Source organism: Rhinolophus sinicus, linkage group LG03 (assembly GCF_036562045.2).
Source record: "Rhinolophus sinicus isolate RSC01 linkage group LG03, ASM3656204v1, whole genome shotgun sequence".
In the NCBI taxonomy this organism is placed as follows: Eukaryota; Metazoa; Chordata; class Mammalia; order Chiroptera; family Rhinolophidae; genus Rhinolophus; species Rhinolophus sinicus.
In genome coordinates, this window is record NC_133753.1 from 147,016,387 (window position 1) to 147,031,541 (window position 15,155).

At 38.4% G+C, this 15,155-nt stretch overlaps 1 protein-coding gene across 1 annotated transcript in view; it reads right to left on the bottom strand.

Moving 5' to 3' along the window:
• ATG10 (autophagy related 10) overlaps positions 1-14,027 on the bottom strand; it is a 334,391-nt gene extending 320,364 nt beyond the window's left edge. Inside the window, 3 exon segments of the mRNA XM_019746380.2 lie at positions 1,280-1,416; positions 7,645-7,846; positions 13,874-14,027. Of these exon segments, the coding sequence (XP_019601939.2) occupies positions 1,280-1,366 (87 nt within the window). The 5' untranslated portion in view covers positions 1,367-1,416; positions 7,645-7,846; positions 13,874-14,027.
• Between the last annotated feature and the right edge of the window lie 1,128 nt (positions 14,028-15,155).

Here is a 15,155-nt window from a genome sequence, read left to right on the forward strand (position 1 = left end):
TTATAATCTAAATCTAAATCTAATCATGCAGTTGTCTAAATATAATCAAGCAAATTAATAAATTCCATCACTTTTCAGCACTACACTAGCAGTTGACTTTCTTTTCAGGGCCATTTTTTTTTTTTTTTTTTTTTCCACAAAGAAACAAAGTTATTATCTCTTTGCAGAATTTATTGCAGATGTGACAATTAGCGAGAACCATATGATCTTGCTTAAGATGTAAATACCAGGTGGATGGCTGGGCCCACTCACTAATCAAGTGATTTGTTCTCAGATAATAATGTTTGGGATTCTGATGCTTGCCTCAGCAAAACTGAAAGTTATTATTTTTCATCAACCTTTGAGGTTGTCCGTAAGTCATTGCAATGTTCAATGCCAAGTCTCCACATGCTCAGAGATAAAGAGAGCAAAGAAGAGAAAGAATGTGTATCTCATTATCCACAAGTTATGTTCCTATCATTTGGGATGTTGAGAATACTTTTTGGAAATTTTTCAAGACAAAGACTCCCAGACATTTTTCATTAAAAAAAAAAAAGGATATTTTTCTATTTCAAGTACTATCCCAAGAGTGGAAGAGTGTATGAAAGAAGCAGTTTGTTTTCACTCTGCAATAAGGTAAGTGACCTAAATGATTTGTTTTGTATCTCATAATGACCACAGTAGTGAACTACAACCATCTTTTCCATATATTTGGTCCTGCTATGATTTTGCAAGCAAATACATATAAATATACATATAAACTTTGCCTAAAAGATCAATTTTTTTTTTCTTTTAAAAAAATGTACACTTTTTAAAAGTTTTGAACTCTTCATGAATGGATCGTAAATCCAAGCTAAAGTCTAATGATAGTTAAGTCATGCTGTCCTTGTATTTCAAAGAGTTCTAAAGAGCAAGTTGGTACAATTAAGTGGTAAATACTATGGCATTACTACATTACCACTAGAGGTTATGCTATATAACACATATAAAGCACTTTTACCCCATGTATTGAATATGCCATGCAAAGTGAGTCCATTGAAGTATCTCAATGGCAACTTTAAAAAAAATGATTTTTGTTGCAACTTACTTCAGAACCCAAAGCACCTCTGGTTATCCACAACTTAGACAGAATACAGGCAGAAGAGAAAGTGTTACTCTGCTAATGTGCTTCAACTCTGCCCTAAAGGGATTATTTCCAGGAATGAAAAGGAAGACCAAGTCTACAGAAATCTTGGCAACCTCCTCTCCAGGAAGACTATAGAGATTTCATGGATATTTGTTGTTTGCCAGGAGGTGTTACCTTTCTCCAAATTCCATTCCTGTGGCTGGTTTCCTCTTTCCTCCTGGGGTAAACTTCACAGTAAATATACACATGGATTAGTACCATGCCCAATATCTCTTACTTCCGTCCGGACCATGGAATGATGAGCGCGTAACCTGCAATGAGGAAGGAGTGGGTCATAAAAATGAAGAGAGGAGGCTCTAGAGTCACAAGTGCTGGGTTCAAATTCTGGTCCTGTCCTTAGCAGCAGGGTAACCTTGAGTCAGTCTCAGGTTCCACATTCATAAATGGAGCAGAGAATAAATACATACCCCACTGCTCACCATCGCATTTCATTAGAATCCCCCTCAAAAGTCCCCTGAAGCTCTCATAAGATCTGGATGAACCTCTAACTGGCCTTTGGACCAATCTGTGAGTTTCCCTTCCAGTGGAGGATAAAGGGTTGCCTTTTTCTCTGCGTGTTATCTTACGCTTAGAACTGACTCTCAGCTAATGTTTGACCCAAAGAAGCCTAAGTGGGGACAGACTGAGAAGTCAGCTAGTCAGTTTCTCCACCTTCACAGAGTTGTAGCACCTTGCTCAGACCTTGCTCACTGATGGCCAGCTGTTGTTGCCTACCTCATTCACTGAGGAGCTTCTTTCTTACGTTTTCAACTGGACTGTGAATTTAATGAGGCTCTTAGCGGTCTTACACATCCTTGTATTCCTCTCAGCACTAAGTACAGCACAGTGTCTTGAAAACAACAGACTCTCAGCAATTGTCTATGGTTTGATTATTTTGAGAAAGAGCTCTGGGGTGTTTATAACAAAACAGGTTCATATTAAAGAATCCTAATATGCCCCTTCAAAATGGGCCTATAAAAACTCAGGTAGGAGTACCCTGTTTGGACACTAATGTAGTAACAGCCCATTTTTCTTTTCCATTTTTACATTGGCCCTATCTTAACTATACTAGTTAAAAGTATTTTGAATTGACTGTCATCATATTTGAAAGTATAATAAATACTCCTTATAAATAAGGCTACCAAGAAGGGCTTTCCCCATTTCCCACACACCTATTAGAAATGACTGCTAATAGTTTGAAATATATATTTCCAGGTTGTTTTATTTATTTTTATTTTTTGATGCATATACTAACATTTATTATTTCATAGAAGCATTCTTATACTATTCATAGTCTTTTTGGCACTCGCTTTTAAAAAATTTAACAATGCATTATAAATGTTTCTCCATGTCAACACACACCTCATTCCTTTTTAGTACAGTGCAGCATAGCACAGAAGTTTCTTATTACCCAGCTATTCATTATCATTACCTGAATCCCAGTAGTTGCTAAGTTGTGTAGGGAAGCAGATTTTAGTCATAGCAGGAAAATGTCCACTGATGAACTGGCCACTTACTAAATTAGTCCCCACTCAAATAGCCCTCCCAACTTAATACCAGCACTATCCCCACTCAGCCAGTCAATTTTGCTGATTGTAGATGTTATAAACATCCGACAATACAGTGTAAATAAAATGCATTTCAGTTGCCATGTAAAATTGCTAATCTTGCAAAAGATGCCGGATTTTATGAAGTCACTGAAAGTGATTTTGTAGAACTGTTCCATAAGCAAATGAGTATCTGGCAGTGTTAGGCCAGTTAACAATTAAAGATGAGAAAAACAACAAGGATGATAAGAGGATAAGTTCTTCAAAAGGAGAATTATTTGAATATCAAAGGATTAAGAGAGGCTCTCAGGGAAATTGATGAAGCCCTCACATCTTTTTTCCAAGATGACCTTTGTGTGATTCTGCTATAAAAGTCAGTGTGAAGTGAAGGGTGTCAAAATTTCCTATCAAATAATTTTGTTAGAAAATTATTCCTCTCACCAAATCAACACTTGATTCATCCTTTGTTTATTCTAAAAATTAGAGCCTTATTGTAATTAGAGTTGTTATATGACTATCTTCTAAGATAAATCATATTTAAAGATAAGATAATCTTTACTTTTATTTTTTAAAACAAAGAATCAAACCTTTTTTTTTCCCCATTCTTTATTTTACAATGCTAGTCTCTATTACTTTTGCAGCTTTCAACAGATATTATGGCAAACAGAAGCAACAGGCACTGAAAATAAGGCTCCTAATAGATTCCCTAGTTCTCTCTCCATGAGACATTTAGAAGCAGGACTGGCCACTTTGCAAGGAGTGAAGCCCCAGGGTGTTTGGATAATTGAGGGGAGGGAAGAGGGCTTACAAAGGAGACAGGCAGTGGACTTCCTCTGGCACTAATCCGGCACATAGATTTTTGGGCCTAATGTAATTTGAAAAAATAAAAAAGATGTAACCTTATTTGTGTCCAAGCTGGTAAAGCAAGTTATACCAGTTAAATGTGGCTATATCAGGATTTATTGTTAGCAGTTATCTACTGACTGATATTTGGTTTGTTTCCAGTGTTTTTACTACTACAAACAATGTGGCAATGAACAACAGTGTACCAATATATCTTGGTGTACTTGTACAAGTATCTCTGTAAGAAAAATTCATAGAAGTGTAATTCCTGGGGTTGGAAAAAGTGACATTAAAAATGTTGACAGGCATTAGCAAATCGTCATACCATTTAATGCCCCCACAGTATCTGAGAATGCCCATTTCTCCACAGCTTCACAATGAAACTATTATCATTTGTTTGCCAATCTGATTGCAAAAAAAATTGCTATATATACTGTTGTTTTTATTTTCAGTAATATAAATTCTTGATCTGCAACATAAACTTCACTCACTGCTTGCTGGAATCTTGAGGAAGAATCTCATTATAGACTGAAAAATCTGCATGATGGATGCAGGGGGAGATCATCTCATCCCTGGTGATGGGTAGGAGCTAAAAAATGGAGCTCAACATGCATTTTTCCGTTCAAAAACATCCCTCTTTGGAGCTCTTGTCGTCACTGCTCACACAAGGTAAAGTGTTTATAGTCAGTAGTGGAAGATGGAGATAATTATTTTTGCAAATTCCTGATTTCAGGACTGTGAGATCCTTTACAGATTTCAAAGTATATAAATAGATCAGGTCAGTAAATCCTGAAACTGGATGCTTGGTGTCATCCAAGCCTATACACTTTCCATCAGGATTTTGGTCACAAAAAGCATCAGCATTCTAACTGAAAAATTCTTACATATAATGAGGACCTAAAAAAGAAACAAAAAATATCCATAGAGTATGCATTTGTCACAACTCATCAAATGGTAGATTAAGATGTGTACATTACACTGTGTATAAATTTTACATAAAAAAGAAACCAGAGTGCTCAAAAAACTAAACATAGAATTACCACATGATCCAGCAACTCCACTTCTGGGAATAGACCCAAAAGAAGTGAAAGCAGGGACTTAAAAAAATACTTGCACTCCCATGTTCAAAGCACCATTATTCACAATAGGCAAAAGATGGAAGCAACCTAAGTGTCCATCGATGGATGAATGGGTAAATAAAATGTGCTACACAATGAAATATAGCTTGGAAAAGGAAGGAAACTCTGACACATGCTACTATGTGGATGAACCTCGAAGACATTGTGATAAGTGAAATAAGCCAGTAACAAAGGACAAATATTTTATTATTCCACTTATATGAGTACCTGGAGTAGACAAATTAATTGATACAGAAAGTAGAATCGTGGCTACTACGGTCTAGGGAGAGGAGAGGGTAGAGATTTAGTGTCTGTGGGTATAGAGTTTCTGTTGGGAAAAATGAAATGGTCAAGAGATGGATGGTGGTGATGGTTGCACAACAATGTGAATGTACTTAGTACCACAGAACAGTATACTTACAAATGGTTCAAACAGTAAATTTTATGTTATACATCTTTTGCCACACTAAACAACGTTTTTAAAACCCCATAAATAAATATTGAACTCTAATGATATGCATGCTGAAGTGTTTGGGGGTAAAATGTACTGATGTCTTCAACCTTTGAAAAGTATCAAAAAATGAAGATGAATTGATAGATTGATGGAGGAATGAATAGGATATGTGATAAAGTAAATACAGCAAGTGTAAATTGTAGCATCTACATGATATATGTATGGGTGTTCACTGTGCCAGTCTTCCAACTTTTCTGTATGTTTGAAAGTTTTCTTAATAAGATGTTGGAGGGAAATGACCTAGACTTAAAAAAATAACTAGCAAATGAAAGTTTCTCTTTACCACAAATTCATATTTTGTTTTTGTTAATTATGGGGGATAATTTTGCTGTGGAGAGATCTTCAAGCAGAGTTAAGGAAATAGGACTGATTTTTCGTTTATTTTTAATAATGGTCAGACAGGAACATTTATTAGACAAGTGTTGGACAGGTATTGATTCACAAGTGACTCCATGATATTAAAAATGAACTCAATATCACCAAAGTTGATAAGTATCTCTCTATATATATCACGGGCAAGGGTCATAGTTCAGCTTTTTCTTCCTTCTGTAGAATTTGAGCATATATATTATAGAAGGAAAAGAATCCCATTCTACTTAGTCAAATGGAAAAAGATGACACAAATAGATTGGCTATGATGACATGCAACTTTAGGGCATTTGAAAGACTGGAAAGCTTCCTGATAAATATTAGCTCATTGTTGAAGTATAGTAGGTTATAAAGAGCAACTCTTCGTTTCCTCAGAAACATTTTAGAGAGCTCCACATTCCTTTTCTTCGGTTTGTTAACAAGTAAACAGAGAGAGACGGCCTCCATTTCTGGGATCTCTACATTGCAGGCATGATTAGGCAGTTTTTATAATTATAGAAGCATATGATCATCCTATTCCAATAACACTCTTATTGCATTGGAGCAAACATGCAAAATTTCAGAGGTGCAAACTTAGTCACTACAGGGGCAAGGAAATGATTCTAATGAATAACTTAGGCCAGTCCAAGTAGGATTTATGGTCTCTTGGACATCCTTATTCTAACCAAAGGAGGAACCCATGACTCAGTCTTAGCCAACTGTCCCAAGATAGCCAGATATGTCAGTTTTTTAAGAACAGTCTAAAATTGTATTTTTCAAGATTAAATGTGGCCAATCAATTCAATTTTTCTTTTTCAAAAACAATGTGTTGGTCAAACAAAATGTCTTTGCTGACATTCTGGGGCCTGTAGAATCCTTGTGTGTGACCTCTAATGTATGTGTACAAGATGCTACAGTCCAACTCTCTTTGGTACTGCCATCTAGTAGAGTTCAGATCTAGCGCTGTTTTAACTCTTTGGGATTCTCTGCTCATCTCCACTGTCCACAGTTTCTCCCTTGTAACTGGAATAGAATTGTTAAGGTCTTTATCACTTTAAATAGAAAAGAAATATTTGACCTCTGTGAAATTTGCAATATTCATGCAGCAAATATGTCTTGAAAATCTATTTTGATTCACAAACCTTTTGCATTCCCCCTAAAAAAGGTAAATCAACAAAATATTTAATTCATGGAGTCCTCAATTTATTTACATATAATGATTGAAAATGTATGTGTTTGCAACCAATGACATTTTTTACATAGGATAACTACCCTTTAATGAGTGCCACCTCTGGATCATTCACTGTCTGAGGCACTTTACATATTTAGTTTCTTTAATTCTTATATTATCGCAACTTTACAGAAGAAGAAATAGGCTCAGAACAATTGCATGACTTGCCAAGTGTCAGAGCCAAGAATCAAACACATGTGAGGGTCAGGCTCCAAGGCCTGTTGTCCTTTAATTCTTCATCACCGTAATGCCTCTAATTCAGTGTTCTACCTGATGTTAAGGTCATCAGGACAGACTACAAAATACTACTGTCTCCATAATGTACTTGTAGAACTATATTCCTAATATGCTACTTCCAGCAGAACCCAGACTCAGATATGATTATGTTTCTTTTTTCACTTCCCTCACTTTTATGTGGAAAAATACATTTCATTACCCAGGTGATACATAGATAGATATATTCTCAGTGTGAAATATCCACACAACACAGTTGTCTACAGAACAGAAAGGAGAATTCCCTCCCTCCCCCACTCTGATCCCAGTCCCTCTCCTGGCTCTGGCTCTACCACTACTAATAGTATGGCATGTTTTTTCCAGAATTGTCTTATCCATTCACATACATATATGTACATATAAAAATATGCATGCAGCTATGTTTCTATGGTAAATATGTTCAGAATTCCATCTTGGGATGTCAGAACACTTTTCCTTTGCAGCCCTGGCAGCTTCCCCAGCTCCTAGTGAATGTGGGAAGTCCTGGGGGTGGGGTGGGAATGAAGATGGCTATATTAGCTATCTATTGCTACATAACAAACTACCCCACAATCTATCAGCATAAAGCAATGAACATGTATTATCTCACACAGTTTCTGAGGGTCAGGAATCTGGGAGCAGCTTACCAGGATGCCTCCAATTCAGGGTCTCTCATGAAGTGGCATTCAAGATGTCACCTGGGGCAATGGTCATTTTGAGGATTGACTGGATCTAGAAGATTCACTCCCAATTTGGCTCGCTCAATGGTCACTCACTGGAGGGCCTCAGTTCTTCGTTAGCTGTTGACAGGAGTCCATAGTTCCTTGCAATGAGGTCCTCTCCACAGGGCTGTTTGAATAATATGATGACATAGCTACTAGATTCCCCCAGAGCAAGCAATCCACAATTCATGAGGCCGGACAAAGAGGAAGCTGCAATGTCTTTAATGGCCTGGTCTTGAAAGTCAGACCATCACTTCCACCAAATTCCACTCATTATAAGAGAGTCATTACATCTAGCCCACTATTAAGGGGAGGAGACTTAGGCTCCACCGTTTGAAGAGAGGAATGACAAAGAATTTGTGGACATATTTTAAAACCACCACAAGGGCCATTTTGTGTGGGAAGAAAAAAAAGAAGCATGCAGATTCTAAGATGAGGGCAGAACAGTGTGAGTAGCGTTTCTGGGAGGGAATTCCCACCCATTTTCAGGAATTTTTTTTGCTTTCTCATTCCCAAATTCCGAGATATAAACTGTTTTCTGTTCTCCATGATGAATCATTTCCACAAAGTGACAGCCGATACTACCAACCACCTAGGTTCAAGGAGCCAATTTTCCTGATTTCCCAACCAACTTTTCTCGGGATTCAAGAAAGGTAAAGTGAAAAACTTCATGAGAATGGGCAGGAATTCCTGCCTGGAAACCCTAAGTCTGAGTAACAGGGAAGACAGGAGAGGTACGGAGATACTGAGGTAACAGGATCTTGAGAGGTAGAATGGCATGGCTGGCAATCCTGGCTGCACATGAGAATCTCCCAGGGAAATTTAAAAAGTCCTCCTGCCCCAGGCCTCACTATAGATCAATTAAATCCGTATTTCTGGGATTGAGACCCAGGTATCAGTATTGTTTAGCAGCTCTCCAAGTGATTCTAATGTGCAGCCCCAGAGTTGAGATCCATGTAAGAGCAGAGGTGCTGGAGTCCGGCTGTGTCTGGGCTCAAGTCCCAACTATATCAATTAAATAGCTGTGTGATCTGAAGCAAGTTAATTCGCATTTCTGTGCATCTGTAAAATGGGGATATTAATAGTACTTCCTCATTGGGTTGTTCTGAAGATCACCTGAGTTAATAACCCATGCAAAGTGCTTTGAATAGTTCCCTGCACAGAAAGTGCTGTGTAAATGTTACTACTGTGATTGTTAGCAGTATTCAATGGATTTTTCCTCCCTCCAGCTCCCCCTTTCCAAGTGACTAAGCCCAGAGAGAAGTATGGCTTCCTATGTCCCACCTCCCTTCTCTTCCTTTGAGAGGAAGGTACATGGACCCTTCAGCTTTCTTCTCAGGCTCTGCAAACCCTTCCTGGCTCTCAGGCAGGCTCCAGGTGAACTGAGAAGCCGAACTGTTGCCACTGAAATGGTGGGTGTAGCTGCAGAAGAATCTCCTGCATCTTGGAAGATGGAGAGAGAAAGTAGCATCCAGGGGAAGTAGGTAAAGGGAAATCCCCCCTCAGCTTCACAGAAAACTGTGATCCAACCTATTATATATCACAGGAGCTGGAGCGGTACACATGCCTCACGATTCCTTCAAGAAGACTTTCCTGATCTGTTTCTTAGAACTCCTACGATACCAACGTGGTCTCTAAATTACCTGTTGCCTTTTACATTTATTCATTTATTCATTTACCTTCTGCGTTTTCTCTCCTTTAGACAGTAAGTTCTTTTAGAGGCAAGGACTGCTTTCTGGGAGAAATATCAGTGAAAGGAGGGAGGGGAAGATGAAGAAGGAAAAAGGGGTATCTTGTTTGGATTATAGATTCCTCTTTAAGCTTCAAAAATTTAAATATACGTTGCTTTGTTAACTCCCTCCACTTCCCCCCCCCCATACCAGTATATCCTTAAAATGCCCCTTCCCCTAACTACCATTTTCATGGAAAAATAACCTGAGTGTTCTTTCTCCTGCTTTTATGCAGCAGAGGTTAATAAATTGCAACTATTACAGGGTATCCCAGCTGATATTGATGAGGCAGGTACAGAAATAAGCTAATGGGTTAGTTCCTATAAAGAAATGTGTTTCTCCAGCATAAAAGCATTACTCTAAAGGAAAGTAGATTTCATTTTTTTCTCACCCCTTCCAGGATAGATCGAGGGGGAAATAATTGTTGACAAAATTCCTACACAAATATCCCCGTTCTCCAACATTAAAATGAGAATTACTTGAATAGATTATATCTTCATTCTGTTTTTTAACCCTTCTATTTTGCAAGTTTATGATTTGCATCCTAAAATTTAAAGATCTTTCTAATAAAATACATTAAGCAAAAACATATTTAAAGCTCCTGCTTTTTATTAAGTGTGCTTTTATAATAAATGTGGACAACAAAAGAACATTGTATTAATAGTTAGAGCTCTGACAGTAAGGTGCCTCATTTCTTTTTTTGAAGAGTGTCTCATTTCAATAGCACTTGTGCTTAGTTTTAAAATGCAGAAATGAACATCATGGCTAAAAATCCTGGGTAGATGGGGCCTGATCCCATGTGTATTATTGGTGTGAAAACATGAAGCGATCTTGTTAGCAAGCATCGCGATGTTTAAAAAGAGGTCACTCTGGATTCTGATTTCTCCTAGTTGAGTTCGTTTATTTCTGCCAATGCAGGGAATCCTGAATTTTAAGCCTTATAAGCTAGAAATAAAATTAGCCTTAAACCTAATAATTATTCTAAAAAAAAATATGGACTTTTTTTTGGGTTGTGGTTATAATAATTTTTACTTACATAAATAGCTGATTTTATTGGTCTGGTTAAATGATTCCCATGTGTACTTCTAAAACTTTCTACAGTCATTCTTCATGGACTGCCATCTCAGCTATTAGAAAAGAAAAAAATGAACTCAAGGCTTCTTTACTAATGATCTCAGCCAATAAGCCAACAGAGGGTTCACTGGGCACCAATGACCTTCCCAGGAAAGCTACCAGCCTGAAAACTGAAGAAACATGGCACAGAGATACAGCAGTAAAATTCAAGAGACTAAAATAAAGTCAGTGAGCCTGCATCGTCGCTAAACACTGAATACATTTAAGTGCTAGTTTGACAAGAAAGCATGGCAGCTTTTTAAGGATTTCATTTTTAAAACTCTGGTATGATTTTGTTCCTCTAGCAGCATTATCGTGTGTCTGTGTTTGTTCCCAGTGAGGTCATTATTAAGTGAATTGAATTATTGTTCTGTTCAAATGACCTGTGCATTCAACAATGTGTGCCGAGCTCCAGCAAGAAATGTTTTATGTATTATTGGGAGATGGCCATCTGTGGCACAAACCGGGCCTCCCAACATGCAGAAATGTTGGGAGATAGTTTATGTTCAGTTTTATCTATGATCAGAATTCCATTTATAAGCTTTTTTCATCCACTTGTCAACACTGTTCACTATAGCAACACTGAAAATGGCCAGAAATGAACAGATTTATCAGAGCCATGTGAGGTCAGACTGTATGTTTCAATTACTATATATTGGATTTTTATCATACATTTAAAATTTTGTCCATAAAAATGGTAACAATGTAATAAAAAGTGAAAGTAGTTTTCTTTGATCAACTTCTTTATTGTAAGTTACAAAGTGAACAAGCTAGATTTCATGAGTGTTATTAAATAATGGGTCTCACATTATATATGTATATTTTAAATATAACATTGGTTGTCCATGCCAAGAAACATGGATTAATTTTTTTCAAGTCTGAAGAATACTGTTCTTCCCTTTTCCTGCATATATAATGGAACAGCATAATGATATGTAAAATTAAATTTTAAAATTGTAGATTATATTTAAATCACATCCTCTCAACCTTTTCATATCTTTTTCAAATAAACTATTGATAATACTAGGGGCATATTGGACCAACTGAATGATTTCACATAAGGTAAATATACTCAGATATTTTATATTACAGAATGAAATGATTTTTGGTATCTTTTTCTGTTTGTTGTTGTACTGGTACTTTAATTAAAATAGGAATCTCCTTTATAATTGATTATAAAATCTTACAAGTGGAAAAGGACATTTACCAGTGATTTTCTTTCCTCCTTCCTTCCTTCCTCCCTCCCTCCGTTCCTGCCTGCCATCCATCTCTTTCTTTTTTCTTTCCTTCCTTCCTTCCTCCCTTCTTTTTTTAAAATAAAAGCCTTCTAAATTATATGAAGTAGTGTTCACTTTGGATCTATAGCTGTACAATTTAAATATATTTAGATTTTAATTTAATCTGTAAATGAGAGGTGTTTGTTGAAAAAATGACTAGTATCAGCAAACAGGTAGAGAGATAAGCTTTGTTCACAAATGTAGCCCTGGAGTCACATTACACTCACTCACCTTGAAAGTATCATAATGAAAATGATGATGGTAATGATGATGATGATGATACAGCCATGATAACTAATATTCAGAGAGCACTTTATCTGTGCCTGGAGCTAGGCTGTTTCACAGACATTGTCTTATTTGCTCTTCACAACAACCCTATGAAAGCAGCTAATGCCATCTTTAGATGAGGAAAGGGAGGCTTCAGAAGCTAAGAAACTTGCCCAAGGTCACTTATTAGGGACCGCCCCCTCAGGTCTATGTTTTGGAGAGATGGTGGAAAGGCTAGAATATGTGTGGCTATCTTATTTCCCCCAGTCATTAGTAGAAGTCAAGCCCAGTACAGAGCCAGTGGCTTTGCTATGGCTGTGACAGGCCTCAAGCTTCTGAGCTGAAAAATATTCACCCTGGTCGTGATGCTTTTGCTCGGACTGGAAGCACTTGGCTCTGGCCCAGATCTCTTCAGCAAGTCCTTCAGCAAGTGGGACTGTATCTCCTCAATTCCCACCTCGCTGATGCCCTTTCGATTTTCTGGTGCAAATGTTTTTATTTCATATTTGTTTGATGTTGTATACTGTGACTTTTCATTCCTGGTCTTCTGTGACACATGTCTCACAGTGGACACAACCCTAAATTCCCCAGCTTTTGTTATTGTTGTTCAGGAGGAGCCCTGATAGGACTGGAGATGATGCCTCATTGAAATAGTAGCCACAAGTGGCCGAGAACAAAGGGCCCTGCTCAGTAGGAATAGCAGTGTAATTAGCTGACCTCCTGGGATTTGGATGAGAAAGTCAGGAGAGTATTGATCAAATAGGAGTAAATGGAAGTGGGACAGACACTGAAGAGTGGAGATGACAGAGAGGAGAAGGCAGGAGGGAGAGACCAAGAAAGTAGCTGGCCTTAAACTTGTCATGGCTTTTTGGTCCTTTCAGTAGCCACATGTATCCTTGCACTTTTTCTTAGGGAGACGTGAGTGACACTCTGTGCCTTTGCAGTTGCATGAGCCTGGCAATACACATGAGCATCCCATCACCAACACCCTTCCATGGCTTCTTTTTTCTACCTCTGTCTTTGATGGATTGATTACAAAAGGGATACTAGTCAGTATGCTTTCCTTTGCAAGTGACAGAAACACACTAAAACCACTGTAAACAACAGCAAAAACCACACACGTGGGTGAGGTGGGGCGATGAGAGAGGAGTGGGGACTGAACAAGACTAATAGAGAATGCAGAACTGAAAACATTTTTGCAGAACCTAAATAGCTCCACACCGTTCTCTTCCACTCCTCTTTGTCTTTTGTCTTTTTCATTCTCGCACATTCTACCTGGTAGAAGATATGGCTGATAGCAACTCTTGAATCCCTTCTTACAGCTCTGTGACCAGAAACAAATGAAAACTTTCCCTACCAGTAGAACTTACAAATTTTTCAGGGAAGAACTCTGGTTGGCTGGGCTTTGGTCATGTGCCATAGGAATATTTGGCAAGGAAGTAAGGTCACACAACGCCCCCTGTGGCCCAGGAGCATAATGATCAGATTCTACACCCACCAGAAATCGATGGTTGGAGTGGGGAAAAGCAGTTCCCTGAGGGAACAGGAACACTATTTTGTGCAGACAAAACAAGCTGCATCTATAACAAGAGGTGTACCTGTATAACTTTACCATACCTTTTGCAGAGAAGCAGAAGAGCAAACGGAGTTTTTTTGCCTGATTTCCCAAGGTCCTCATCCAGATGTACTCCACACTCCCTGCTCCCATCTCCGATTGTTGGCTCATCTCGGGACCCTACAACCACCTCCCTGAAGACATTCACTCACCTCCTCCTGGTAGTCATCCTCACCACTGGGCTCGGAACTGGAATGAATCTGAAGACCTCAGAAGAGGACGGTGGAGGCTCTCTTCTCTTTACACCACGGGTTCTCAGTGTGTGATCCCTGGACCAGCAGCATCAGCATCACCTGAGAACTTGTTAGAGATGCACATTTTCAGGCTTCACCCCAGGTGTGCTGAATCAGAAACTCAGGATGAGGCCCAGGAATCTGTGTTTTAACAAATCCTTCAGGTGATGCTGAAGCAGGCTAACGTGTGAGTATTTCTGTGTTAAGCCATCCTTTCAACAGTCCCTTGTTCAGATGGTTTCTCCAAAGCATTCCTGAGTGAAGACTATTGGATCCAAGGATGCTGGATTCAAGGCCTCTGTGTCCACTATGAGATGCCACTGTGCCACGATGCATCCATCCCTTGCCACTTGGGTGATCCGAATAGATCCCAGAGAGAGTATGAAGGAAAAGGGGAAGGCAGATGAAATCATGCTACGGGGTTCTCTCATATGGCTCATTCAAGGCAATGCATTCCTGCAACGAGAACATGCATTTTCCTGTGCAGACACAAACACGTACATCTAAAGTATACTTGGGGGCACTTCTTTGTGTCAGCTGCATGGGCTCTTTGTTGCTCCCAAGACTTTAGGGGTGGTTCTTGGAGGAACATTTTCTTTCTTCTCCATGCACCCAATGGGACTTGCTTAAGAGATCTTGTGGGCTTAAAGAGGAAAACTGAACCCCAAGCATTTTTCTGTCCTGTTTTCCTGTTTATACTGTTATAATAGAAATCTGAGATCATGTGTTCTCTGCACCGTGAGCATCATTATGGTATCTTGTAAGCACTGTGCATGCAGGAGATGTGGAAGAGATAACAGAAACTGGTGGCCTCCACTGCTTTTGCTTCAAACCATTAATACTGGTTTCTGGCTCATTCATTCAGAAATAGATACTTCTTTTCATATCTGAAAGCTCCTAACATTAAAATATCCCACTTACTACTCAACAACAAAATAGATTTCAAAAAGATTTATATTTACAATGTGAACTTATCAATATGTACAATATAGACCCATGTTTTGGGCAAGTAGAATTATTCAAAAACAAAACATTAGAAATCTTAAAAAACAAATGAGTTCTAATTTTTGTCCTTAGAATCCTCTGGGTGCAAGAACCCTTGTATAATCATCTAATCTTCAGCTTCACCTTTAAGCCAAAACTGCTTCTGCCAGGATGGAGTTCTCATCCCAAAGTAAAAGGATTTGCAAACAAGGATTCA